This window comes from Lepisma saccharinum, chromosome 1 (genome assembly GCF_977018435.1).
Source record: "Lepisma saccharinum chromosome 1, izLepSacc3.1, whole genome shotgun sequence".
NCBI classification, from domain to species: Eukaryota; Metazoa; Arthropoda; class Insecta; order Zygentoma; family Lepismatidae; genus Lepisma; species Lepisma saccharinum.
The window spans coordinates 121,036,254-121,062,462 of NC_139229.1; the positions used below are offsets into that span (position 1 = coordinate 121,036,254).

General features: G+C 38.9%; 1 protein-coding gene across 3 annotated transcripts in view; it reads left to right on the forward strand.

Moving 5' to 3' along the window:
- Positions 1-7,527: 7,527 nt before the first annotated feature.
- The window catches only part of Dhc16F (Dynein heavy chain at 16F), a 224,355-nt gene continuing 205,673 nt past the window's right edge, over positions 7,528-26,209 (forward strand). For all 3 annotated transcript variants that reach the window (XM_083138102.1, XM_083138119.1, XM_083138111.1), the window contains exons 1-4: positions 7,528-7,600; positions 19,726-19,865; positions 21,033-21,120; positions 23,324-23,495. In XM_083138102.1, the coding sequence (XP_082994228.1) occupies positions 19,771-19,865; positions 21,033-21,120; positions 23,324-23,495 (355 nt within the window). In that variant the 5' untranslated portion in view covers positions 7,528-7,600; positions 19,726-19,770. The remainder of the gene's footprint in view (positions 7,601-19,725; positions 19,866-21,032; positions 21,121-23,323; positions 23,496-26,209) is intronic.

The following is a 26,209-nucleotide window of genomic DNA, read 5'->3' on the forward strand; positions in this document are numbered from 1 at the left end:
AGTAGAAAAGTCTCCTCAAGGATATAAGGACAGCAATAATAATAATAATAATACGTTTGTATCAATTATTTATAATGAAATTTTAATTATTATTAATTAATAATTATTATTGTTATTATTTCTATTATTCAAATTTCTTGCGATGCGCATGGGAACAATTATGAGTGAAACCCCCCCCCCCCCCGAAATCTTTTCCTGCCTACGGCCATGCTACTTGGGACTCTTACCTGACGAAAATGCAAAAGATTAATTATACTTGCAATGTTGTAACGAGGATTTACAGAATTTATAAACTGACCGAGCCAAAGAATAGGCAGACAGAAATTCAAGACACTTCATTCCGAAATGTCTCCATAGTGATTGATTGCTTTGGCTTATTTTACTTCGCTTTTCCGCCATTTTTGTCAACTCGCGAAGATGATGAGTGTGTGAGGATATGATGAAATAACAAATAACGCCCAGGCCGGGGTTTCAAACGGACACACCTGCGCTAACCACATCACCACGGAATGTTCCGAGCGTCACCCAATATGAACAATCTCAAGGGACACGTGCGACAGAGGAAACCGACGAGCGAACAAATACAAACAAACATAATGTGTTCGCTGCCTCGTTTAGACCTCTGACTGTAATGTTACAACAATTTATTTATTTATTTTAAAATTATACCTATGTATGTTATTGCTAAGAAAATAATTGTAATGGCAACACAAACCAAAAAAAGCTCCCGAGAGGAATATTCTTGGCCACCTCTGTGGCAGAGAACATTTAGTGATCGACACATGATCTCGCTACCGAAGGTTCCGGATACGAGTTCTGGTCTGGACAAAGGTGTCACTATATCATTCGTCGTCGTAGTTGCGATTTGCTTTAAAGAGCAGAAAAATTACAAGAATTGAGAAAAATAGAAATTCACAAGGATTATTATGATTGATCCAGATGTCAGAATCTCGCTAGCCTGCTAAAACATCGTTGTTTCTAGGGTGAACAAAAAGTTGACATACCTTCCGAAAATGCACGATTACCTTCGGTACCAGTTTCATAGATCGGAGACACATTAAAATCGGATATTTTGTGTTTCGCATGGTTCGTACTTACCAATTGTGTATTGCGGAACATAGTTCAAGGTGCCATTATCCTTTTTACACCGAATATCAGTATTTCAAACCTTCTTCACCGAAAAATACCTTCTATTGTGTCCGTCACGTGTGCAAATTGTACATTATGCACGGGTAGCTGACGTATAGCCCCACGAACCATTCCGATAAGGTTAGGTTTGGTTTGGTTAGGCAAGCATAGTTAAAAAAAAAAAAAAAAAGATTGGAAACACTGACATGATTTCCCGGTCAAATAGATACCACGATGAAAGAAAATACCTCGACTAACGTTGGAAACCTTAGAGAAACTCATTTCTGTAAGTAACATACACAATATACACAACCATACATTTTTGAATCCTTGTCCCGAGGTTCAAAACTTGCAGTACCTGAAGTTCTGTGGATGCTAGTTTAGGCAATAGACACGTACCTCTTCAAATTACAACTTAACGCCCATTTCCTTTTAGATATATATAGGTTTATTCATATTATATTTACAGAAGTTAATTCTTGGCCGTTATTCACAAAATTACATTCCGGTGTACCCTGTCCCCCCTTCCCGAAGAGAGTGTGTAGACTCGCGTAACCACTGGCTCCACGAGTAAAAAAAAATATATAACCCTCAGTACCAAAAAAGGTGGCTGAAGGTATGTGTGTTGTGTACCCGGTTTCCCACATGAAATAAACTATTGGAATAATATGAAAAGAGCAAGTGTGTGTATTAAAAGAAAGAAAGTTAACATCCCCGCCGTCGGTTCACATAGTAAGGAAAGAAAGCTCGCCCAGCCGCTCCCCTCAGAGAAAAAGAAAGATACCTCTTACATTTCTGTACTCCGCCAAACATCTGAGGCCGACTGCTCCCCTGCCCTTCCTATTTATAGGCCCCGCTAAAGACCTAAACCGTTACTGGAAACTTACCGCTCCCCCAACGGCCAAGAACCCAAAGGTACAGGAATACATAGATATACACAATTTATAACATAAAAAGGATCCAGTAATGATCGCATCATTACAAGTCTAAAGGAGAATTCACACCAAAGCGCTTGAGGATTTCACCGACCGAATGTATGCTTGTGCAGCATGTCATGTCGCTATGGTGTGAAACGTTGCTTTGATTGGCTCGTTCACAAGCGACACGTGTCGCCTGTCGCTTCGGTGTGAATTCTCCCCAAAGCAGATGCGCGAACAACACACCGAAACGACTAGTGTTGCCCACGAGACGAGACTTTGGCCTGTCTCGTCTCGTGGAGTCTCTTGGAAATGCTGTCTCGTCTCGAAAATATTCGTTTGTCTTATGGCACATGGTCAATCTCGTCTCGTCTCGAATTTTTAAAAGCCTGTCCCGTCTCGCCCCGTGGGCAACACTAGAAGCGACACTATGACCCAGTCCGAGAGACAAGCGACACGTACAGTTTGTCGTGTCCCTTCGGTTTAAGAAATCGCATTCATTTCTGAGAGTCGGTTACCAAGAGACAAGTGTAACTTGTCGCTTCGGTCTGAATGCTTCCATTGAATGAACGAGCTCCTGTCTTTTGTCGCCTATCGAGTGTCGCTTATCGCCTGATGTTCCGGTCTGAAATCTATCTATAATCTCGACTCGACTTCGGCTTACTTATTGAGGTGGCGTAAATTGTGTTATTAAATCGTGTTAAACCTTTGTACACAACTCCTATTTTGATTCTATTGATATTTCATTAAACTCTTTCTGGTATACTCACGAGATATAATAGAGCATTACATATGTAAATTAACACGCCCCAGCACAAAAAGGTGTAGATCTCTTTGTTTTTTCGTCAAAACTAGTTACTATGAACTTCGTGTTATTGTTTCTGACGATTTAAACATAAAGAAACATAACAAGCAGCCTTCATTTTCCCGACGAAATTCCCTCTCGCTGAATGATAACAAATAGACGGAACATCAGGGTCGGCGCCAGAAATTTTCGACCGGGTGGGCAGAAACACCTTATTGATAAATTAGGGTGGGCAATATAAATGTAAGACCATATATACAGAGCATTCCCTGACATTCGCTGCGAGACTCGGCGGCAAGCGGCCCTGCATCAGCGTTTGTCTTTCCCGGTGAACGGGGTCCGCGACAGTCGCTAGAGTCGGCTATTAAAATTACAGTCTTCATATTGTGTACTAATCTTGACTACAGAAGATGTTGAAAATGATGTCCCTCTGCTGCAACACATCCCTGGCATCTCCGAAGGAAATTGGCATTTACACGTGAAAGTTCGTCTACTGTAATTCTCCCGATTTCTTGTACAATACTCTCTTTTAACTCACGGATGGTGTGCGGATTGTCTTTGTATACTTTATTTTTAGATTTCCTCATTTTTCTTTCCACTGTTATTCTAAACTTTTTTTTACAAGGTTTAATATAGTGGTCCTATGTGGAACGGGAACACCAGGAAATTTCGTTGCAAAACGTCGTCGAACTTCTCCACAATTCCTCTTTCCGAAGTAACACTCGACAAGATAAATCCTCTGTTGTAATGTAAACTTTTGTGGTGCCATATTAAGCCACAATCTTCAACACACGGACACGACACAACACAACTTCCGAGGGAGGATTATACTGGCGTCAGTCTGCAACGTCAACAGAAAGTGAAAGAGAGCGAAGGCAGGGAGAGCGAAAAAACAGACTGTAGCGTGCGACTGTCGCAGACCCGTTCACCGGGAAAGTCAAGCGCTGACGCCGTGCCGCTTGCCGCTGAGTCTCGTAGCGAATGTCAGGGAATGCTCTAGTGTATATGTGTGTGTAAGACGTATGTATCCCCCTCTCTCTTACACTTCCGATTTTCCTCCTACTTCTTTTCCCTTTCCATTTCTCTTTTTCCTCTTTATCTTTTCTAATCTATTGTCGCATCTTGTTCCATTTCCTTTCGCTTTGTCTCTGATGGACACAATTATTTCATGCGCAGCCATACCCCAGCCATACATTCTAATCACATTCTTTCATGCATGTTAATACAGTGAAATAAATGTGAATTAGGTTTAAGCTTGTGTTGCAAATACAAGGCACATACTTGATTTTATGTATTTGGCGTCAATGATAGAAAGTGCGATGGTAGACAATCGTGAAGTTTCTCGTAATTTAAATGCATGTTCCTGAGCGTGGTATTTTCATCGTATAAGTTTTTGACTGAAAGAGTTTTCTTACTCCTTGGGGGTCACATTTCTTAGCTTACAAGGTTTGTACAGTGGGATCCATGAGTATTACCTTGCAAATTATCCATCACCATGTTCGTGCACTTTATTTGACCCAATAAGAGCTTCAAGAATTAAAAGTAAACTCAAAACAAGCTGTTGACAACTTCTGCACCAGCATACATAAAAATCCATCGCTTAAAACCACATAGGATGTAAGAGAAAAATTAATTAAAATAGTCATGGACAATTTGCACGGTAATACTTATGGATCCCACTGTACAACTGAGAAATCCATCTGAATGTTTGTAGTAGCAGCGATTGGGTGCCAACATTTGAGGGGCAAGGACAATATACTTTTTCTTGGTAGAAAAGGCTTAGCATAAAGAGGCCATAGTGCGGGGGCAAAAAGTGGCAAAATGTGGCTGGGGAACTGCATCCCCCACTTCACGGTCCTCCTAATCGCCGCCACGGAATGTTTGGATCGTCTTATTAGGAATGATTTAAAGCACACACGGAAGACAAATTCTTTGTTCATTGTCCATGGAAGTATTTCTAGGCTAATGAAAGGCTATATTGACAAAATATCACTCATAATTAATAAACAAGTAAGATTGTAAAATCTGTTCAGAATTGAAGAGATTATTAGCTAAGTTGCTATTTGTTTTCGGAACTGTCATGTTACTTATGCGGGAGAAGCAATAGCTACACGTATGGTTACATGAACATATTTTTTGAAGTAACAAAATGATTTAGGACACAAAGAATTCATCGAAGTTGATCACCGTGCCAATAATAATTCATATATGTTTCATAAATGACTTGGGTTGTATGGTGTGACCATTTCGAACACACTAGAATGTCAACCTCTACCCTGTGCAGCATACCCTGGAAACTTGATTCATTCAGGGCAACGAGTCCCTGGCGCTTGGAACCACTGTCAAAGTAATAATTTATTAGGGTTTGTATTTTGAGTGTCAGCATGTGTTTGTTTTCGCCCCTTCGTTACTTTCATCTAATCACCATCGAACCTTATCGTCGTCATTATCAAAATTAACAGAAAAGACTAAATAAAACAAATCAACCACAACTTACTCTTCCAAAAATTGAGTTTCAGTAGTTCATACCTCTCAGAAAGTTGAGGTGGTAGTTTCAATTGCACAGTGTTTCATTAGTGAGTCAAGGCAGCTAATTCAGTAAACAATGACGTTGTTTTCCAAAAGTCTCAAATATTTGTCTCCGGCAATCACCCTCTTAAAATGGACGCATCTTCTGTTGTGATAAAATGCCACGTTTGGTGCGAGTTCTTTCTGTATATTTTTCCCCAATGGCATAACGCTGTCGCATTATAATGAAGAGGTCCCGTGTTCTACTCCCCCCTCCTCTGGTGGAAGCGCAATGCACACTGGTTCGGACTACACGTTAAACTGTAGGTTTAGTCCCGATTAGCCTATTTGAGCATAAAAGTGGGCTTAGAAACAAACTAACAAAATCTTCTTCTGGATACTTCGTGACAACTTTTTTTTTACTTCAACTGCATCTACAGATTCTGTTGACATTTTCGGCTGATTCATGTGGCAAAATTTATGTGTGGGACGAGAATTTCTAATAGGATAAGCCACTCATTAGTAATTGAATAATTCTGTAGCTTTTTCCATACATAACTGGTTTACTAAAATTTATTCACTTCAGTATTGTAGTGATTATTGTGATTGCTTCTTATTAGTAGAATGAATATAAAGTTGATATTTCGCATACCATATTGATATTTCAAGATAACAGGTATATAAAAATTGTTATGAAATAAAACTATATTATACTCTCTAGCATACTTAAACCCGAAGGTTTATGGCTGCAGCAACACACGCCTCCCATCTGTCCCTATCCGGGGCAAGATCAATCCAATCTTTCCCATCCTTGCCGATTTCTTTTAGGTCCATCTCAACGATATCCTTCCATTCTCGTCTTGGCCTTCCTACAGGTCTCTTACCATCAGGTTTCCCAACAAGAATCCTGTAAACTATTCTTTCCTCTGCCATTCGTGTCACATGGCCTGCCCATCTAAGTCTTCTTGATTAAATTATTCTAATAATAATAATTAAAAAGTCGAAATAATGTATTGTCTTGCCGGAGAAAGTAACGCTAAGATGATGTTTATAATTGTTTATTTAGAGATTATTTTAACCATAGCCAGGCCGGGATTTATATACGTATGTCGAGGCCCGGAGCTGCAGTCCTCAAGTTCAACCTAAATTCTGATCTAATCTTGATCATACCCTGCATAATTTTGAGCCTCCTAAGCATACGAACTGCTTTTAATCACAGTTTTTATTTCAATAGCTCTAGTAATTACTTTCACTTTCTAATGACAAAATTGGCTTTTATGGGATGATAATATATGAACATTTCATACATGTTATGAACACCAGAACACACTTATTTATCGAATCATTCATATAGCTATCTCCAAGTATATGTACTTATTGAATTTGATTGGGTGGGCAATCGGGTGGGCACAGGAATTTTTGGGTGGGCGCTTGCCCACCCGTGCCCACCCCTGTCGCCGTCCAAGGTAGATAGGTCGCCGTCCCTGCGGAACATGGCGGCCGGCGCAAGCTATTTTGGCTTCAGCTGACGTCACACACAAGCGGCTATCTTGGGCTGACAAACTTAATCTCCGCCCACTGGCTTCAAAACGAAAGCAAGGAGTGCTACAGACACTGCAGGCACCTGGATAATGTTTGCTGGTGCAGAAGTTGTCAACAGTTGTCAACAGCTTGTGTAGCATTCTTCTAATAATAAACCTAAATGCTCTCGTAGTTAGTTTAGGTTCTGTTAGCATTAAAATAATATCGCTAAATGCTTTCTAAAAAAAGGTTCTAAATTACCTGTACATTCATTCCCACTAGTCATAAACTTGCATTTTTCTCGTCTTAAGATTTGTAACATTTTCTTAGCAGACGAATTACGTGGCAGGAGCAAATCTGACGCTCATTCTTACTGCTCACACGCACGTGGCAGCAGACCTTGTGCAACATTGCGTTCTGACATAAGTAGAGACAGATTTTTTTTAGGCTAAATGGCCAAGTTGTCATGTTAGGTTAGCTAAGTTTGGTTCTCTTAGCATAAATAATAACTTTTAATTGTATTTATGCTAACATAACCTAACGCAATTTTCGTCTTGACGTCAGAACACAAAGTTGCAGAAGTGTTGTGCGATAAGGAAGACCCCCCCCCCAGTTACCATAGCAACCAAACACGTGATTTCGGTGACATGTTAAGTTTCGAATGCATGGAATCTATTATCCCATGGATGAAACCGAAAGAATCGTAAATCAGAAGATAAAAGTAAGCCTAAACATAGTTGCAGTGTTAAGATACTTTACCTTTTTAATGTGTACTGTATAAATAACACAGCGGGTCGGGTACCCTATTCTACACCCTCGAATTTTGAAACACAGCAAATACAAAATGAATAACAATTTCATAGTCTGTAGCGCCATGATTACACACAAACGTAAATATACGTTCACACACGCAGGGTAACAGTTCGTTATATCGGAGACACATTTCTTAATTTTTACAGAAGACACTACTTACGGAAATGAATTTCTATAAGGTTTCCAACGTTCGTCGAGGTATTTTCTTTCATCGTGGAATCTATCTGACCGGGAAATCATGTATTTTTCAATAGAAATATCTCACCGACGCACAAGTTCTATTGCTTTCGGTACGTGAACCGGATGCTGCATACGTTTGATGACTTAACTCCCTGTCAGTGTTTCCAACGCACTTTTTTAAACTATGCTTGCCTAACCTAACCAAACCTAACCTAACCTTATCGGAAATGGTTCATGGGGTTATCCGTGAATGGTTCGTGGGGTATCCGTCAGCTACCCATGCATGACATACAATTTGCACACGTGACGTACACGATAGTAGGTATTTTTTGGTGAAGAAGGCTGGGGAACACTGGGTAAGACTCTACTTTACGTCCTTTTCCTAAGGTATACATGTCATATATCGTTGGAAAGCTTATTGTATAAGGAATTCAACAACGTAAATCCCAAAGCGAGGAAAAATTATCTGGAGGAGGAAATCGATAAAAAACTGATGTTGTCCAGATATGCATAATTGAATGTACTGAGGAAATTTTTCGATGATGAAGCACATATTTAGGGGTGAAATGAGTGCTAATGGAACCTAACCTAACAGGCCTAACCTAACCTCGTAGGCATACCTTGTCCCTGTGAATGGTTCATGGGGCTATCGTGAATGGTTTGTGGGGCTACCCATGCATGGTTTTTGGAGCTAACGTGAATGGTTTGTGGGGCTACCTGTGCATGGTTTTTGGGGCTAATGTGAATGGTTTGTGGGGCTATCGTGAACCGTGAATGGTTAGTGGGGCTATCGTGAACAGAAAGTGTAAAAAGAAAAAGGCACTGCAACCACGGTTTTGAACGATGCACTAAATTATTACTGGGGATAAACGTGTTTTACACTATGTACAAGTTTTTGGAACCTGTTCTTTTTCATGCACCATACACACGCACAACGCACTGAGAATGCAAAGAAGCAATCACCACGCAGAACGCAAACGAGCAAAGCACACTCATTCACAACGTGGACACAAAGATGAGCCTCCAGTGTTGTTAATTCCCATCGGTTACCACCAAAAGGCAATAAGGACGTAAAGTAGAGTCTAGCCGAACACTGCATACCTACAACACTAGTCAACCTCTGTCCGGCATATTGTGTGTTACGGAAGCAAAAAGGGAATAACAAAAACTACTCTGTGAAAAATTGTGTTTGTGTTTGTTTTCATGTAAAGAGCATATGGCACCTTGAACCCTTGAACTACAAGGTAACCAAAAAAGTTCTTGCCGTTCTTGATCATCAGAAACAAAAAGGTATGCAAAGAATGTCACATACTGTTAGTCCTCAAAGTAATCCCTATCGGCATCCAGCACCTTTTGTCAACATGCCTCCAGCTGTGCAGTGCTCTGGCGATAAATCTTGGGGTCTCGGATGGAAAGAAGTCCCTGAGTGCTTGCTGCAAGCCTGCCTCATTTGCGAAGGATTTCCCACGAAGGTGGTTGTCCAGGGAATGGAAGAGGTGATAATCTGTTTGCCAGCCAAGTCACTGTATGATATCCTTGGCCACCTGCACACCACATGCCGCTTGACATTGTCGTGAAGAAGCAGTACACACTTGCGATTAACCAATGATGGCTTCTTATGCTTCAGTGCCTGTTGCGCATGTTGCAACTGCTGTGAGTAGAGGTCCCCAGTGATGGTTTGGCCCGTTGGTAGCAGCTCATAGTGCACCACTTGGCGACTAGTCCACCATACAGAGCATGATCTTGCATGGGTGTGAAGGTGGTCTTGTGGCGTGAGGCACAAAGTCCTGTGTTGACAACCAATATCAGGCACACTTGGGAGTGTCATATAGGACCCACTTTTCGTAACTGGTGAAGCACTCGACTGAATATGGGTGTGTTGCTGTGCCAAGAAAGCAATGAGAAACAGGCTGTCACTCGTTGTTGCTTCTTGCCTTCTGACAGTGTATGAGGTACCCTCTTGCTCAACTTGAATGTCTTTCCTATGTGATGCAGGTGCAGTCTGGCTGTTTTATTGGAAATCTGGAAGTGGTTGGCAAGCTCACCACACCTTAGGCTGCTGTCCTCATGTATGGCTGCCCAGTAGCGTACGCAGGATTTCATCAAGGGGGGTGTTATTTAGAAAACTTTCTGCAAATTCACATTACCATTGTTTTATTATACTTTAATTATTAATAATAATAAATAAATTAATAATTATTATAATTAATTAATTAGTTTAATTACTACTAATAATTACTACTAATGCGGCTGCTATTTATGAAATAAATAGAACAAAATTACATTTCTTTTGTTTCTTTGTTACAAAATAATTGTCTAGTCAACGGTTGTATATGATTAAGTGAGACATTTTAAGTGTGAAGAAAATCCATAATAACAAGCAAATATATTAAATTTATTGAAATAATGAAAATATGAAACTCATTCAAGGAGCCGCGCTGGTCTAGTCCGACAACTTCTTGGGATATCCAGGTTCGATTTCCGGAATTGGTTGGAATTTATCCAGCCTTGTCTCCGCACCCAGCCTCATAGCAATGGGTACCTGAGAGCAACCCTGGGGGATGAAGGCTGCCGGAGCATGGTGCTGATCACATCACCTGCAAAATAGTTCGAGATCGAGAATCTTTGGGGCCCACCACACCACTACGTGTGCCTTCATGGCAAGGTGCTATATGCACGGGGGAATTTACATTACCTTTACCTATGGAACTCGCCCAGGATGATGATGATGATGAAGCGCGAGAATACATGTTGCCAAATTCCACTGAGTCTATGTTTTCGTTGAAAAGTAAGTTTATAGACATTCCAACACATTTATCACTTCTAGGTGATTCACAAAGCCCTTCAACATTATTTAATGATGTGGATGTAGACTCAGCATCACTTGAGAGTTCACAAGGGGATGTGAAATCAGTACCGGGAAGAACGTTTGCAATAAGGTCGGCACACTGCGACGAAGCAAGGAATTTTCACAATTCTCGCGAGAGTCACTGCGCGACTTTTTGCAAAAAAAATTTGCAAAATTGAACTTTGCGGCCGCTTAGATTGTGTTTGGAATGTTGTGTTTTTCTTCATGCTGCATGGGAATAATAATTCAAATTATTATTATTATTATTATTATTATTACTGTCGCAGATCTTTGACTGTGATAAATTAGCCATGTTTAATTTTTTCTACAGCATTTTCCATAATATTTCAAAAGCTCAAGGGGGGGGGGTTTAAACCCGGTAACCCCCCCCCTTGCGTACGCCACTGTGGCTGCCTTCAGGGCCTCATCATCCAGGACCTGTGGTCGGCCACTGCTGGGTTCATCACAAAGTGACAGATCTCCCAACCTGTACTTCTGGAACCAATTCCTATTGGTGCGTTCATTCACAGCATTATCCCCAAAGGCTTGACATATTCGGCGACTTGATTCTGCTCCGGACAAGCCCACCTTAAAGTAATAAAGCAGGAACCCAAAACGAGCTGCTTCAACACTTCCATTTCTCTTCGCCCCTGCTCAAGCTATGGCTGCTATGAGTGCGCAGTGTGTCTGTATTGGGCAAGACCAATGTCCTCACTCCCACCCTGACCACTTTTCCAGCACGTGGCACACATATTTTCCTATATTTTCATCCCATGTGATGTTAAAAACGGCAAGAACTTTTTTAGTTACCTTGTATTTTCCGCAATACACAATTGGTAAGTACGAACCATGCAAAACACAAAATATCCTATTTTAATGTGTCTCTGATATAATTAACTTACTGTAAATGGTTGATTTAGAATCTTTTTGACATAGTAAATTGTTGATTTAGAAACTTTTTGACATATATTAGTAGATAATTTATTATTTGGTAATTTATTATTTGGTGTAGTTGTATAGGAGAATCCTATATGGTATACCTTTCTGAGAAAAAAGTAATGTTCTGTACTTGTAAATGTTTTTTTTTCTCTTCTGTTATAGTTATGGTTTTCTTTATTTGACATAGGCTACATACTTTGACAAATATTCTAGTTCCTGAAATGGTCTGCTGAAACATTAATTAATGTTCTATCTGCTCGCTTTTGTAGCCTAAATAGAATAATGCTCTTGTTGAATTTTATCAGAGGTGCAACCTCAAATTTTTGTCTTTGCCAGTGGGGGGGGGGGGGGAGGGGAGTATCAGGATAAACGTACCAATAATATTACTATTATTATTTTTTAATTATTATAGTAGTAGTAGTAGCAGCAGCAGCAGTAGTAGTATCATAGATGTTGTTATCCTCGTAAATCAAGTAAAAAGTTGGTAGAAGTCAGTGCTAATGCATTTGTGTTGGCACAAACAATTTGAATTTTATTTTCTAAACATTCCATTTCATATTAATGGTGGAAGACAAGCACACAAACTGTATTTTTGAAAGACAGAAAGTGTATTCCGAATAAAATTATTTTTTTACACCTAACATGTATAACTTGCACGTACGCACGTGCTTTACACATAAGCAGCATGGAGTGACCTAAAATAAGAAAATACATGTGTAATATTGTAATATGCTATCACTAATTGTGTACGGATTCAAAGCTTCTTTAATGCATATATGTACAACATATATTATTTAAATACATTACGTAATCAATTCATCACCTCATAATAAAACAACAGCCAAAATATATAAATTGTCTCTCAAATGTGTAAGTCCATTTCCCTCAAAACAATTTTTCATGAATTTAAGACAAAATCAATTAAGAAAAGTCCTATTTCTCTCTCTCTCTCTCTCTCTGATAATTAACAATGCATTACAAAAAACAACTAAGGATTGCGAGCGAAGCGAGCAATGAAATTTTTAGATCCAATTTTTTGCAAACTGAAAACAATGTTGATTTAATATGGTGCAAATAATTTCACGGTGTGCCATGGCATTCTCTCTTTTACAACATTTTTCATTTAGATCGTTTAGAACCCAGGGCCGACTCCTGCCACCCCCTAGCTACAGCTCTGAACAGCAGGTATTGCGAGCGAAGTGAGCAAGAAAATTTTACGAAATGTATTTTTATTTGCATAATATTTGAAATCTGGGGCGGGGGGGGGGGGATTGATTGCCCCTCTGTGCCACGTGCATGTGCCCTTGGCCATCAATGTTTGCTCCCCTACAATCGATTTCCATGCAAGGTTGGGGTGGGGGGGGGGTGGGGGGGTGGGGGGGGGGTGGGAATGCCCCCCTTCCCGTAATTCCGCCACTGAATTTTATTTTATTTGTTATTTAGCATAACTTTTCTGCCACCTTTGACTAATTGCGATGATTAGGATGAGTGATATGAAATTGATGAGGGGGAACTCACAAAGAACACCCATGCTGGGACTTGAACCTGGGACCCCTGGCATTGTAGCATGCTGTGTTAGCCATTCTGCCATGTTCAAGTGTTTTTGCTGCTTCCTTGTTACCTTACTGACTGTTGCTTTGATGTGAAGATCCCACTTTACATTTTCAGTACTTTAAATTTTCTGGAATTTCTTTACTGTCATTGGCAATTTCGAATGCAACTGTATTTGTTTTCAGGTGACTGACCTTCGAAAATTTTTACTTTTTAAATTTAATCAACAGATTTCCATGTTTTACGTAACATAAAATTTTTTTCAAGATGCAGGAACTACACATCTCAGATATATAGCCCGAAGTATGGCCAGCATTCATCCAATTCTCTGTGTCCTGGAGCAATTTCACCATTTTTCTCAACAAAATATCATTTTATGCATGTATATACGATGGCCATATTTTTTTCAACCTCCGATGGACCATAAACATAAGACAAGTGTAAGTAACAAAATGAATTTATTACCAAAAGTTATGTACATACCTGGTTACTTTTCGACATAATCGTCGTTAAGATACAGGCATTTGTCATATCGTGGGACGAGCTTTCCGATCTCCTCTGCGAAGAGCGTTGGCGTCAGTGATGCCTGAACGTTGTTTTGAAGCTCCTCATTGGTGTGGAAACATGGGTACCTGGGGGAGACCCTGGGGGGTAAAGGCGGTCAGGGGCATGGTGCTGATCACATCACCCCCATTCACGTCCGGATCAAGAAAGTGTGGGGCGTTACCCCCGCACCCCCTATATGCCTTCATGGCATGGTGCTAAGCACAGGGGAACACTTTACTTTACTTTTTTATTACTTTGGCCTCCTAGCCAGTTCTTCAATGCAGGGGAGAAATGAAAATCACTCGGTGCTGTAACCTAACACCTTCTGGAGCAGTTTAAATGGGAAGTGTTTGATCACCCGGCATATAGCCCCGACTTAACACTGAGTGATTTTCATCTCTTCCCTGCATTGAAGAACTGGCTAGGAGGCCAAAGCTTCTACACCAATGAGGAGCTTCAAAACAACGTTCAGGCCCATCTCATCACTTTCGGCAACGTTCTTCGAAGAGGGGATTGGAAAGCTTGTCCCACGATATGACAAATACCTGTATCACAACGACGATTGTGTCGAAAAGTATCCAGGTATGTACATAACTTTTGGTAATAAATTCATTTTGTTACTTACACTTGTCTTATTTTTATGGTCCGTCGGAGGTTGAAAAAAAAAATGGCCCTCGTAAATTCAAAAGGCACATAGAAATTCTAACAGTACTAACCTAGCATACAATATTAATTGTACATTGGAAATTTTAATAGCATAAGAAAATGCAAAGTTACTGTCAGCAACAACATCATGTCATGATAAATAGTACCACACAAAATCACCAATTAATTCACCATAACTAGACCTCGGATTTTAGGTTTTTAATCTATTTTTTCCGTTACAGGTATGTAAGAAATAATAAGTTATGTCAGCGTTTCGTTAAAAAACGCAAGAACTGATGAAGTTTTATAGTGCCTAAAAAACCTATTTTGCTTGTTAGAACCTATTTCAGGTTTATGTGGCTAAATCAAGCTTTTTTTAAGGTTTTTATATATTGCTAAAGGTTTCACAGGATTTTTATGTCACACAGAGCCATTTGCTTTGTTTGGTCACAAAAAAATTTAATGACGAATGTGTTTGAAACGTACTCTCTGTCGATTTCCCTTCCCCCAAGTCCATGGTGATTTTTCAAAGCTCTAAACAAAGCAAAATGTTTGGTGCCACTGTTACCTGTACAATCCAAAGTGGTCTGATCTGTGTGGCCTTGCTCACTTTGGCGTCACCTCGGTGCTTTGCGGCATTCACGCCTTGGAAACTAACATTTCAGCATTGAAGTTTGCACCACTGACTATGTTTTTGTTGAAAGATTATTTTCAGCATATAAGATGATCCTCACAGACAATATTGCAGAGTTTGACTTTGGATAACATGTAAAAAGATTTTTGCCTAACTATACAGCGAAGAGTGGATTTTAATAGCAAATTTCCAATGGTAGTTCTGCCATCGCCATAGGGTTAGGCAACACACATAACATTATTCAAGATAGTGCGTATTTTGAGATATAGGTGTCCCATTTTCATTGCCGGTGAGTATACCTAATCAGCATTTTTCAGGAATTTTCAACTATTTTGAGTTTTTTTAAACCTACTTCAAGATTTTTAGGACATATTTTATGATTTTTAGAACCTATTTTAGAGTTTTTAGAACCTAAAAATCCGAGGTCTAACCATAACATATCTCTGTGAACTAAAAACAACAGAAAATGTTCAATTTTACCATAATCTTCATAAACAATGCAGAATTTGTAATTTTTTCATCGGTGTAAGGAGGGTCCCCATCAATAGAAAGGTTTCTCAGTACCTTCCAATCAACTGATTCTCACATCGAGGTTGTGTTTGCACATTGAAGTTAGTTGATCTCTGTGTTATTTTAATAATGAACTTATTAACTCATATCTAAATGAAGATTCTGACTGGGAAGCTATGATGGATGATAGGGGGAGATGATTTTGATAAGAAATGGTGCATATGTCAGGTTGATACCACAAAACAGTTGATGGAGGAATCTGATTGTAGACCATGGTTTGCTGCATAGAGAAGAATAATAGTGAAAAAGGAGAGAGACTGTAGTCTGTAAGACTTACACCAGTCTCACATATCTCTTAATCCAATCCTTAATATTTAGTATGGAATATCTGCTTGAAACTTCCATAGATTTTTTGCATCCTCAATTCAGGAAGGCAGCGACAGGGTTCTTGCATGATCCTTAAAATCATAACCTTGGTAACTGCAAATCTTCACAAACTTAGATAATGCTTTCACCAACAGAGAAAAAGGAAATGACATTGGCACTTGAAAAATGAAGCACATATAAACGTAAACGTGCAGTAAACGTGAGTACATAGCAAATCTTAATTCAAGCTTGAAATTAGGCACACACAGGAGCAAAAAATGCAGGCTCGAACTCAGGTCTCTGGCATACTGTGCCATTGCTCTACCACTGAGCTACCAAGCCAGCCTGGCTTTGCCTACAATGGCACGGTATGCCAGAGACCTGTGTTAGAGTCCTGGTCGAGCTTGCATTTTTCGCTGAAAGTTCTTCATAGTTGCATTACCTGTATTATGCAAGTATGCTGCAACTGGATTAGATTACAAGCCCAAGACAATTAAAGGACAGATTGTACTCATCTCAAAATTTGCATGAGGTATTCACTGTTAATTTCAAAAGTTTTGCAAGGCTACAGCAGTGGTCAAGTGATATTCATTATACTATGTTGTCATTTTAAGGATTGTATCCTCACCAGTAACGTCCTCCGAGAAGTAGCAAGTCTAGCAGTGATAGATCAAGTTTTCCCTAATCTTTAATTATTTTCAAAACACAATATTTATTGTCTTCTCAAAACCACAGCTCATAAGCGACACTTTTTCACTGCATCTCACTTGTCAGTAAGATCAGCAGACATGCTGGAAGGAACTACTCTAGCAGCATTTTTGAGCACCCGATCGGTTTCAGATTTTACCAAAAATTTTACACTTTGTATAAATTATGTGTAATAGCATGAGATGATGAGACACTCACAGGGCTTCAAGTGTTATTATTTATGAAATGGGAAAGAAAATATTTCGCGTTCAGGAAAATTACTGGAAATGTTTTTTTTTCTTTTTTTGGTAAGGAATTTAATTTTAATATGTAGAAAACAAAACGAAAACCTTTCTGTTTTTAGTTTAAGTAGTATTATCTTAAATGTACTAATATCTTCCCCAATATAACATTAGATGCAAATCATATTTAATTTTTGAAGTGGGATTTAAATAGAGGATTCAGTTATTTGCAGATACAGATAAATGAAATTCAGGTTTCATTCCAAATTATTGCTTCCATTGAAATAAATAAATTCTTTCGTGTGTATTAAAACAACACTGTAATCTAAGCACTTGTGTGTGTGATTCAGGGGGATGTGCATTGCTTTATGGATAAATCTTTAATCAATTGCTACCCAAATTGCCGAGGTCACTCCATGTCACTGATCACCACTAAGGATTTGTACCAGTCAAGAGCAGTGGTTTCTTGCCTACTAAAAACTTAAAACCTATAGACTTTCACAGATGAATACTGGTATCTCTACACATGACTTGCTCACAAGGAGAATTTGACACAACAGTGACATCAGATTATGGGTAGATGGGTGAAAACATTTTTGAAGTCCAAGGAATGACCCATAATGATTACATGCATAGATCAACAAGGAGTCTAGAAAATGGCCCACGGGTGTGCAATCTTACCTATGAAAATCTGTAAAGAAAAATTTGAATATAAATCATGTTTTTCATAGTAGGAATTGTAGCTTTCCTGGTGACGTGATTCCAACAAGTGTTCTCAGATTACCAGCCAGGTTAAATTTGATACCAGTGTAAGCTTAAATACCGGTATATGACTATGAAGAGGTGGAGCTTGGACACTGTATTTTCATTATACTTACTGTTGTAGATTTAGGTAGTATGGTTACCATCCTCTACTGAGTTACTTCAAGTGTTATACACCCAAGTGCTGTATTTCATATGAGCTTGTCCGACCTCCGTGCCAGAGTGGTTAGTACAGCATGCTTCATCGCCAGGGTTCGAAATCCTGGCCTTGGCATGGGCATTCTTTGTGAGTATCCCTTCATCAATTTCATCATATTAGCACTTATCCTCATCTTCGTAATTAGCCAAAAATGGCAGAAAAGCAAAGTAAAGTAAACCAAACCAATCAATCAATCAATCATATGACTTTGGGTGAATCTTAGAGCTTCATGAAATATCAACCCCAGTTTTGATTGTATAATTCCGCTATAGAAGGAGGTTAGGCATGCCAGATTTGATGATCTTTGCATTATAATTATTTTCCTTCATGGTTACCAGTGCTTTGAAATAACATGATACAGTTACAAGTAAGAGTTGCTTTTTGATTAATTTGAAGTGTAACTAGCTGCTTTTGAAAGCACAAAGCTGTAACTGCAACAGAATTTCTTTTTTTGAAGTAGATGTACCACTGTCAACAGTAACTTTTGCAGTTACATTATGACACTTATATTGCTGACTAGAAAATTTGTATCATGGGGAAGAGCTGGATTTGGCAATTATGTTTCCAACTTTGTGTCTTTTCTGAATGCTAAGGTGCATGGATTTTCTAGGAATCACCTAAGGCAAAGAAGCTACCCTCTATTGTATTCATGCTTTATTGGAATTAGTCATTTCTAAATGCATGCAAAGACTTGAGTGTTTTGGATGGAGTGCTGCATTAATTTGGAATAAGGTAGTCAAGGTAGAAAGAAAAGGTACCATTGCTGCATTATGAACGATGAGTGGCCACGGTGGCTCAGTAACGTGTCTGACTACCATGCTAAAGGTCCTGGGTTTGATCCCTGACCGGTTCAAATTTGGGAACTTTTCTAACATTGGAAGTGGCCCCGGCACCCACCCAGCATCGAATGACCTGGGGGAAACCCTGGGGGGTAAAGACAGTCAGGGGCGTGATACTGATCACATCACCCCCACTCCCGACCGGATCAAAAAAGTGTTGGGTGTTACCCCCACACCCCCTATAGGCCTTCATGGCATGGTGCTAATCACAAGGGAGCACTTTACCGTTCACGTTTTAAATTAAAATTTGTTGTAATAATATAAGTATATGAAGGCTTATATTCTAAACATACATAAATAAAACATATGTAAGTCCTCATATACAGTATTTATTTCATTACAATCATTGATCATTGGTGTGTGTAATTTGTTTGCAAGAAAATTTTCAACGTAAAGTAACTGTAAAAGTAACATACAGTTATTTTCCAAGAACCAGTAACCAAGTTGCTCCTTAAAATGAGTAACTGTAACTTTGTTGCTTTTAAGAAGTAACTTTCTGAACATTGATGGTTCCGGTGTTACTGTTATATATTTTGAGTAAATTTGATTTAGATTGCCACTTTCCTTCCTCCCTTCTTTACAGCTAAGCTCTGGTTACCAGTGGCAGAGATTCGGTTTCAAAACCAGGGGGGCCAGGTGCACGGACATCTGCAGGATTTTTTCCAGGGAGGGGCAAGGAAGGTATTTTTTTCCAGAAGGGCAAACAAGGCACATTTTCTCCAACAAAAGTGTTGTTCCCTAAAAAAATATTGCTTAAATTTGAATTTATGATGTTCATGCAATAATTAACACATATTATTGTGGCTAAAATGAAATTATATATGTGAAATACATAATTTTTGGTTGACTTCCATTTTCCAGGGAGGGCCTAGCCCCCCCTGGCCCCCCCTTCTGGACGCCCATGGCCAGGTGCCAAAACTAGGAGGGAAAGACAGTATATTTCCCTTTGTAGATAAGCTTTAGCATAGCGTGGGGGTTAAAAGTGGTGAAAAGTGGAGCGGGCAGCCCCCCTCACCCCCTAATTGCTGCCACTGATGGTTACGGATGTATTCAAATACTGAAACTAACTCTCTGTTGCTTTACAGGTTCTGATTACAACATTTATTGTCAAAAATAAATGAGAAATAACAATGGATCCTTCTCTTCCACATAAAGTCAACTCAAATGTTGACAAAGACAGCCTTATTCAAAGGCTTGTTAGTAGGGCACCAAAAGAATATGTCAGGTGAGTTAATAAGAGAAGTATCTGATATATAAATGTGAATTTATTCTTCAATTATTGCAACAATTTTAAAACAAAGATCCTTGGTTTATTTTAAGAACAAGTTATCGTATGTGATAAAACATTGTAACAACTTTGGAGTGGAACTTTGTTTATAATTTACGTAATATTATTTTATGTAATGGAGAACTTTCACAGTGGATGAAATTGATTCAAGATTTTTCATTTGGAAATTAATTAATTTATTTTGTTTTTCCATGTTCCCATGTCAGAAGTAAATAAACTAAATCAGATTATTTTTGTACTAGATAACTAGATGGTACAGCAAGGGCTTAGTACAATGAATACAATGAAAATAGTTCTTTCAGTAACATATTTACGTGTAGTGCATTTTACTCACTATATAATATAATCAATACTAAATTAGTATAAAATTGGACTTACTTACGTGAGTGAGTATGAAGTTTTGAAAACAACAACCTTTTGGGGTACAACTGCCCCCTTCTTCTTATTTTCCTAGGCACTAATCATTATGCCCCATCACAAAGTGTTAAAAAGGATTAGGTTAGAGGTTGGGTTAAAGAACACTTAAATTAATCACTGCCAACATTCCTGTCTAAAAACCACCAGTTAAAAATCCAGTTTTAAAGAAGTTTCCCATTTCGCGTGAGACGTCTTAAAACCGGGTTCCTAAAAATCTGTTTCTCAGCCAGCACTGGCGATCAACTCCAGTTCAAGAAGTCATGAAGGTTATTTCCCCTCATTTCCACTTTCCCCTCCATTACGTCACCATTCCAACTAGAACTCTCGTTCCACCCTGGGCACTTCTGGAGTAACATGGAATCCTACTTTTTTAAAACTGGATTTTTAACTGGTGGTTTTTAGACAGGAATGTTGGCAGTGATTATTTTAAGTGTTCTTTAACCCAACCTCTAACCTAATCCTTTTTAACACTTTGTGATGGGGCATAATGATTAGTGCCTAGGAAAATAAGAACTTGAAGAAGGGGGCAGGCAGTTGTACCCTGAAACGTTATTGTTTTCAAAACTTCATACTCACTCACGTAAGTAAGTCCAATTTTATACTAATTTAGTATTGATTTTTTTTTAGTTCTTTCAGGATATCTAAGTTTGTTTTGGATTTCTAAAATGACATATCTCTTCCTTTCAGTCCTCCGGATGCTATTCCTTTCCATATTCCCCACAGCAGGGTTTTTCGCACAAAGCCATCCAGGAGAAGGGATACGTTTGCTCCGGTGGTAAGACCAATGTTAATGTCATCTACCAGATATCTAAGTTAAAAATATTTGTTATCAATTAAATCACATTGAAAGTTTTGTGTATCATATTTCTGGACTTATAAATATTCCTATGGGAAGTGGACTAGCGAAGTGCCTCCTTGCTCCCATCGCAACATTATTACCGATTCCTTTGCACAACAAAAGTATACAAACAGATAGCTCCAATTAAATTTGTCTTAAAAGGAGAAACTGACAGTTTAGAGATGCATTTTAGAAAATATTGTGTAGAAGCTTTCATACAGGGCAATTTACATGTTTCTAGACAGTCTTGTAGTTCCAAAATGTGGCTGGTTATTGACAATTTGGATATGCTATCATAGTTGGGGGGACAGGGGCCTGCCTACCTTATACACTGTTACTGAGATGTGGTGGCCATCTTAGACTTCTCGGTTAGAAAAAAATCAAAAGTCTGTGTATATTTTTGTAGAATATTTGGCTTATCTATAAATTTATACAATTTATACAATTTGTCCAATGTAAAAACTTTTATCATATTTTGAAGCACTGCACCAACAATGTTCTCCGTGGTGAAGTTATTCCAGTCGTCCATTTGTACAGTCACGGACACTTCTGGGTTGTAAAAATCCCATTAACTTTCAGTGTGATCATTACAACCCAGAAGTGTCCATGGAGAACCTTCTCTCTACGCCGCAGGAGGTTATCGGTGCAAACTTCATAAATGCAACTGCTACTGATTCCCAAGGCAGGTTTGGTTCTCCCCAAGGCATAGTGGTAACGTTGTTGCCTTGTAACGAAGAGGTCATAGGTTCGATATCTGTTGGAGGCACGTAATGGTTCAGATCCCACTTTAAAGTGTAGGTTCAGTCACGATTAGTCTATTTATGCATAAAGTGTACTCAAAAAAACTCAACCTCAAAACTCAAACCGTAGGCAGGTTCGTAGTGGTCTTCTCTCCTTGATGAACAGCCTCTATACTAGGGCAGTTATAGCAAGTTATAGTTTCCAGCACCCCCTCCCCTTTCACTTAACTGTTGTATCAATGGAGGATTGGTCACTTGCAGGGTTGCCTTTCCTATTCGTCACAGCTGGCACTCGAAACAGCCAATCAGGTGGAGGTATTCTTGCAATGGAATCTTCCACCACTCTTACACTGTTGGATGCCAGGAATAATGCCGGCCCTGTTTTAACAACTGAATGATTTTGTAGCTTGGATTCCATCCCAAAACAGTCTGCATTTTTGTTTGGAATGCTACACCTATGGTCCCTTCAATTCCCTGGGAAGTACAGCACTTATCAATGGATCCATCAGTCATCCAGTCAGTTCGCTCCACATTTTTCCAATTTTGTGATGCAAGCTGGAAGATGGCGGAAATTTGCACAGATGTTGACACCCCTTGCTGTTGCGTTGCTTCTTTTGCTGCTTGGATTCGTTAAAGGTCTAAAAGTTCAAGGGTCTCAAACCTTTGTGGTGGAAATTGAGGGTCGTTCTTAATCAAAGTTATTTTTAAAGCTAAGCAAATGGTTTAAAAGGCATTTTTCAAGTCAAAATAGGGCTTTTAGGAATTTATAGTTCATTTAAGCATTTATAGGAATATTCGTATGTCAGTCCATGCTTATAAGAGTACCAATTAATCTATCCCATTCCTATTATGAAGGAAATCATCTTTAATATCCCTCAGTCAGAAGGGCTCCTGTGTAGCCAAGTGGTTAGCACTCTTGCCTTTGGTGCAAGTGGTCCCAGGTTCGATTCCCGCTGGGTGCCCCCAAAGTGTCAGCGTTTGCCCCAGCATCTTGAGAAGAATTGGGAAGTTACTTCAAGAATTAGCGGGCTTCGGTCACGAAATCAGAAAAACAGTGGCGAGGGATCCAATGCGCTGACCACACGTTACCCAATCAAAAGCCACACTGGCAGGCCCTGGCCCTTCAAGGGTTGTTGCGCCACAGAGTTTTAGTTTTATCCCTCAGTCAGTAGCAAGGCAGCTTATTCATTTGTTTTGTCTGTAAATGTAATTCTTTCCATCCTCCGCTTTTCTTCGCTGATTTATACACACACACACATACCCTGAAATATTTTTGAACATCCCCCAAATATTTTTCACTAAGGACAAATTTATAGCATTTTGTTGCCAACTTTACTTTTGCCCTTCCCTCTTCACCTACAATATAAAATTCTAGATAAATTCCTGTTTTTCTTTCCTAGCCTGGACTTCAACAACGCGAGTTGGCAGCTACTGTTCCTTCCCAAGCAAAAGTTGCTCGCTTTGAGGAGGACAGTGCAAAGAAAACTGAAGAGAAAGAGGCTGAACAAAAGATTGCAAAGGCATCAGTTCAGCGGAAATTGCAAATACAAGATGAACCAACTGACTTATCAAGTAAGCAAACCCTTAGCATTTTAAATAATAATAATAATAAAAAAAAATAGTGCTGGTCCAGCAAAGATATTGGTGACAAATTTTGGATTGATTGATTTATGTTATTTATCACCACTTTTCTGCCACTTTCGACTAATCAGAACAATGACGGTGGAGTCATTCCATGTGAAATCACCCAATTTTAAATCAATTGGTTGCTTGACCATTTTGTTAATTTTTTATATTTTCACCATAGGTGGTCTTGCTAGTGACCTGCTCAAAAAGAATTTTTTTTTTCAAAAATCTTCCGCCATCTTGGATTTCTGCTCATTTTTCATCACTGCGGGAAGCAAAAATGAGTGTTTACAAGGGTTTTGAAAAAAGGTTGCTGTGTGATTTCTATTACAGATGGAATGTTCTAGTTTTCACTGCCTGAAAGTAGAGATTCTGGCCTTTCAGAAAATGTATATATATGTAAGGTAAGAATTAAGTAACTGGGACTTTATTGGGTTTCAATATAGCCATCGTAACGGGAAATTTTGCCAATTTTAAAGGTCTGTAAAATCAAAAGGGCTTGAAACCACAGGATGGAATTATTTTTGCAAGAACTATGAGTGGAAGGCTTTTCAGCCATGGTGAAACAAATCCGGGGTTGTAAGCCCTTCTGTCCGATTTTTAGTTCCGAAATCCGAAAATTTCCAAAATTTGTGAATTTCAAGGTCAAATATCTCTAAAGGGGGACCTGCCAAAAATTAGAAATTTTGGCCATGGATACTCCTACTAGTACTTAGTAAAACCTGTCAATTTCATTTTGGGGTTCACACCGATGTTCATGTTACAGGCTGTCAAATATCTCTAAAAATGACATCGTGAAAACATAATAATAAATAGGCTTAAAGTGACCTGATTTCCATTATTTTATAATCTAGTTATTTTATAAGGGTAAACAGAAATTAAAATAGATAAACTAGTTAGTTACTAGTTGATATATTTCAATATATACTTAGTGTGCTTTTGTTAATAAAAATCAAATCAAATCAAAATCACTTTTTGGATTGAGAAGACAAATGTTAGTAAACAAACAAGAGTACTATTATGTCAGTAAGTATATACAAGTTGCATGCACATGTTTCTTAAAGGTTTATAAATATCCAATACTATCAAACCTTACTTAATACATCCACTCTGATACATAACAAGTGTATGTGAAATATAACATAATATATACAACAATTGTCTGCGAAATATAACATAAGCTACCTGTAAGCATTTAAACGCTTGAGAATATACGTATTCAAGTTCTTCCTCTATTTTTGTATCCCAGTTACATATACCACTATGATATACACAGTTTGCAATTCAATATATTACATCACAATAACATTTACAATTCCATATATCACTACACATAATACAACATTACATCAATAAATATATACATATCTACACATGGACATCAAAGTTACAGGGGATCTTGTCTCTCTCAATCCATGGAGCCATGAAAAAAGAAAAAATATCTGACTGGTGCTTGATCCTGAAAACACTGATTGGCACGGAGATGATTGATCAACGGACTATTTCTTCTTATGTGCTTGTAAGTGTGACAGTTCTGTGTTTTCCTGTTGAGTAAAATGTTGTACGTATGTTCTCCCAGTAACAGTGGTGAAGTCACATGGTGTCAGAACATCAATTATATTGTTCAACTTCACCCAAGCAACATCATTTCTTTGTAAAGTAAAGCTCGTTGATGGTCCACCAGGATTGAAGAACATCACTTTAACATCATTGTTTTCTTTTGACATTTCAATTACTTTACCTACATACCACCTGTTAGTGGCCGCGGTGGCTCAGTCGGTAACGCATCTGACTACCATGCTAAAGGTCCCAGGTTCGATCCCCGGCTGGTTCAAATCCGGGAACTTTTCTAACGATGGAAGCGGCCCCGGCGCCCGCCCAGCGTCGAATAACATGTTTACCTGGGGAAACCTGGGGGGTAAAGGCAGTCAGTAGCATGGTGCTGATCACATCACCCCCACTCACGACCGGATTAAGAAAGTGTGGGGCGTTACCCCCACACCCCCTATACGCCTTCATGGTGTGGTGCTTTATTATTTTATTTTTTTTACATACCACCTGTTATTGTAAATGCAGACGACATTGTCATTTTCAATTATTTCATTAAAATGAAATATTCGTGGTGAGTCATCAATTCTGAACTCTACATGATTAATTTGAAATGATGCAGATATTCTACTGATGAGAAGAGTTGAAGAGTCCTTGGGTATGTAGCAGTGGTGATATCTTGTTCCTTCAAATCTATGAGCTTCATTGAAGCGGTCATTCAGAAACCCTTGCTCATTTTTTGTCACTTTCAGTCACCATGATGAAGTTTATCCTTTAATATTTTCCACACAAAACTCATGCATGTCCTTTGGTGTAAAAATATGGCCCTCAGTTGGTCGCTGCAGACTTGCCTTTGCCACAAGTCTTTTTACCGTCCCACCAATCCCATCACAAGGACCCTTGCCATGGCTTGTGGCAAAAAAAATGCCACTCAGCAGCCACACCGAAGTCCTGTTTATGCTTACATAAGTTAGAAAAATTCTTTCTGTTCTTATATTGGGCTCCTGAGCCATCTGAGAAATAATAAATTTTCTTTAGATTTGGGATGAACGTTTGAACAAATGGAATCAGCTGCTTTTGGAAAGCGTAAACAGCAGTTGTGTTGTGTACAA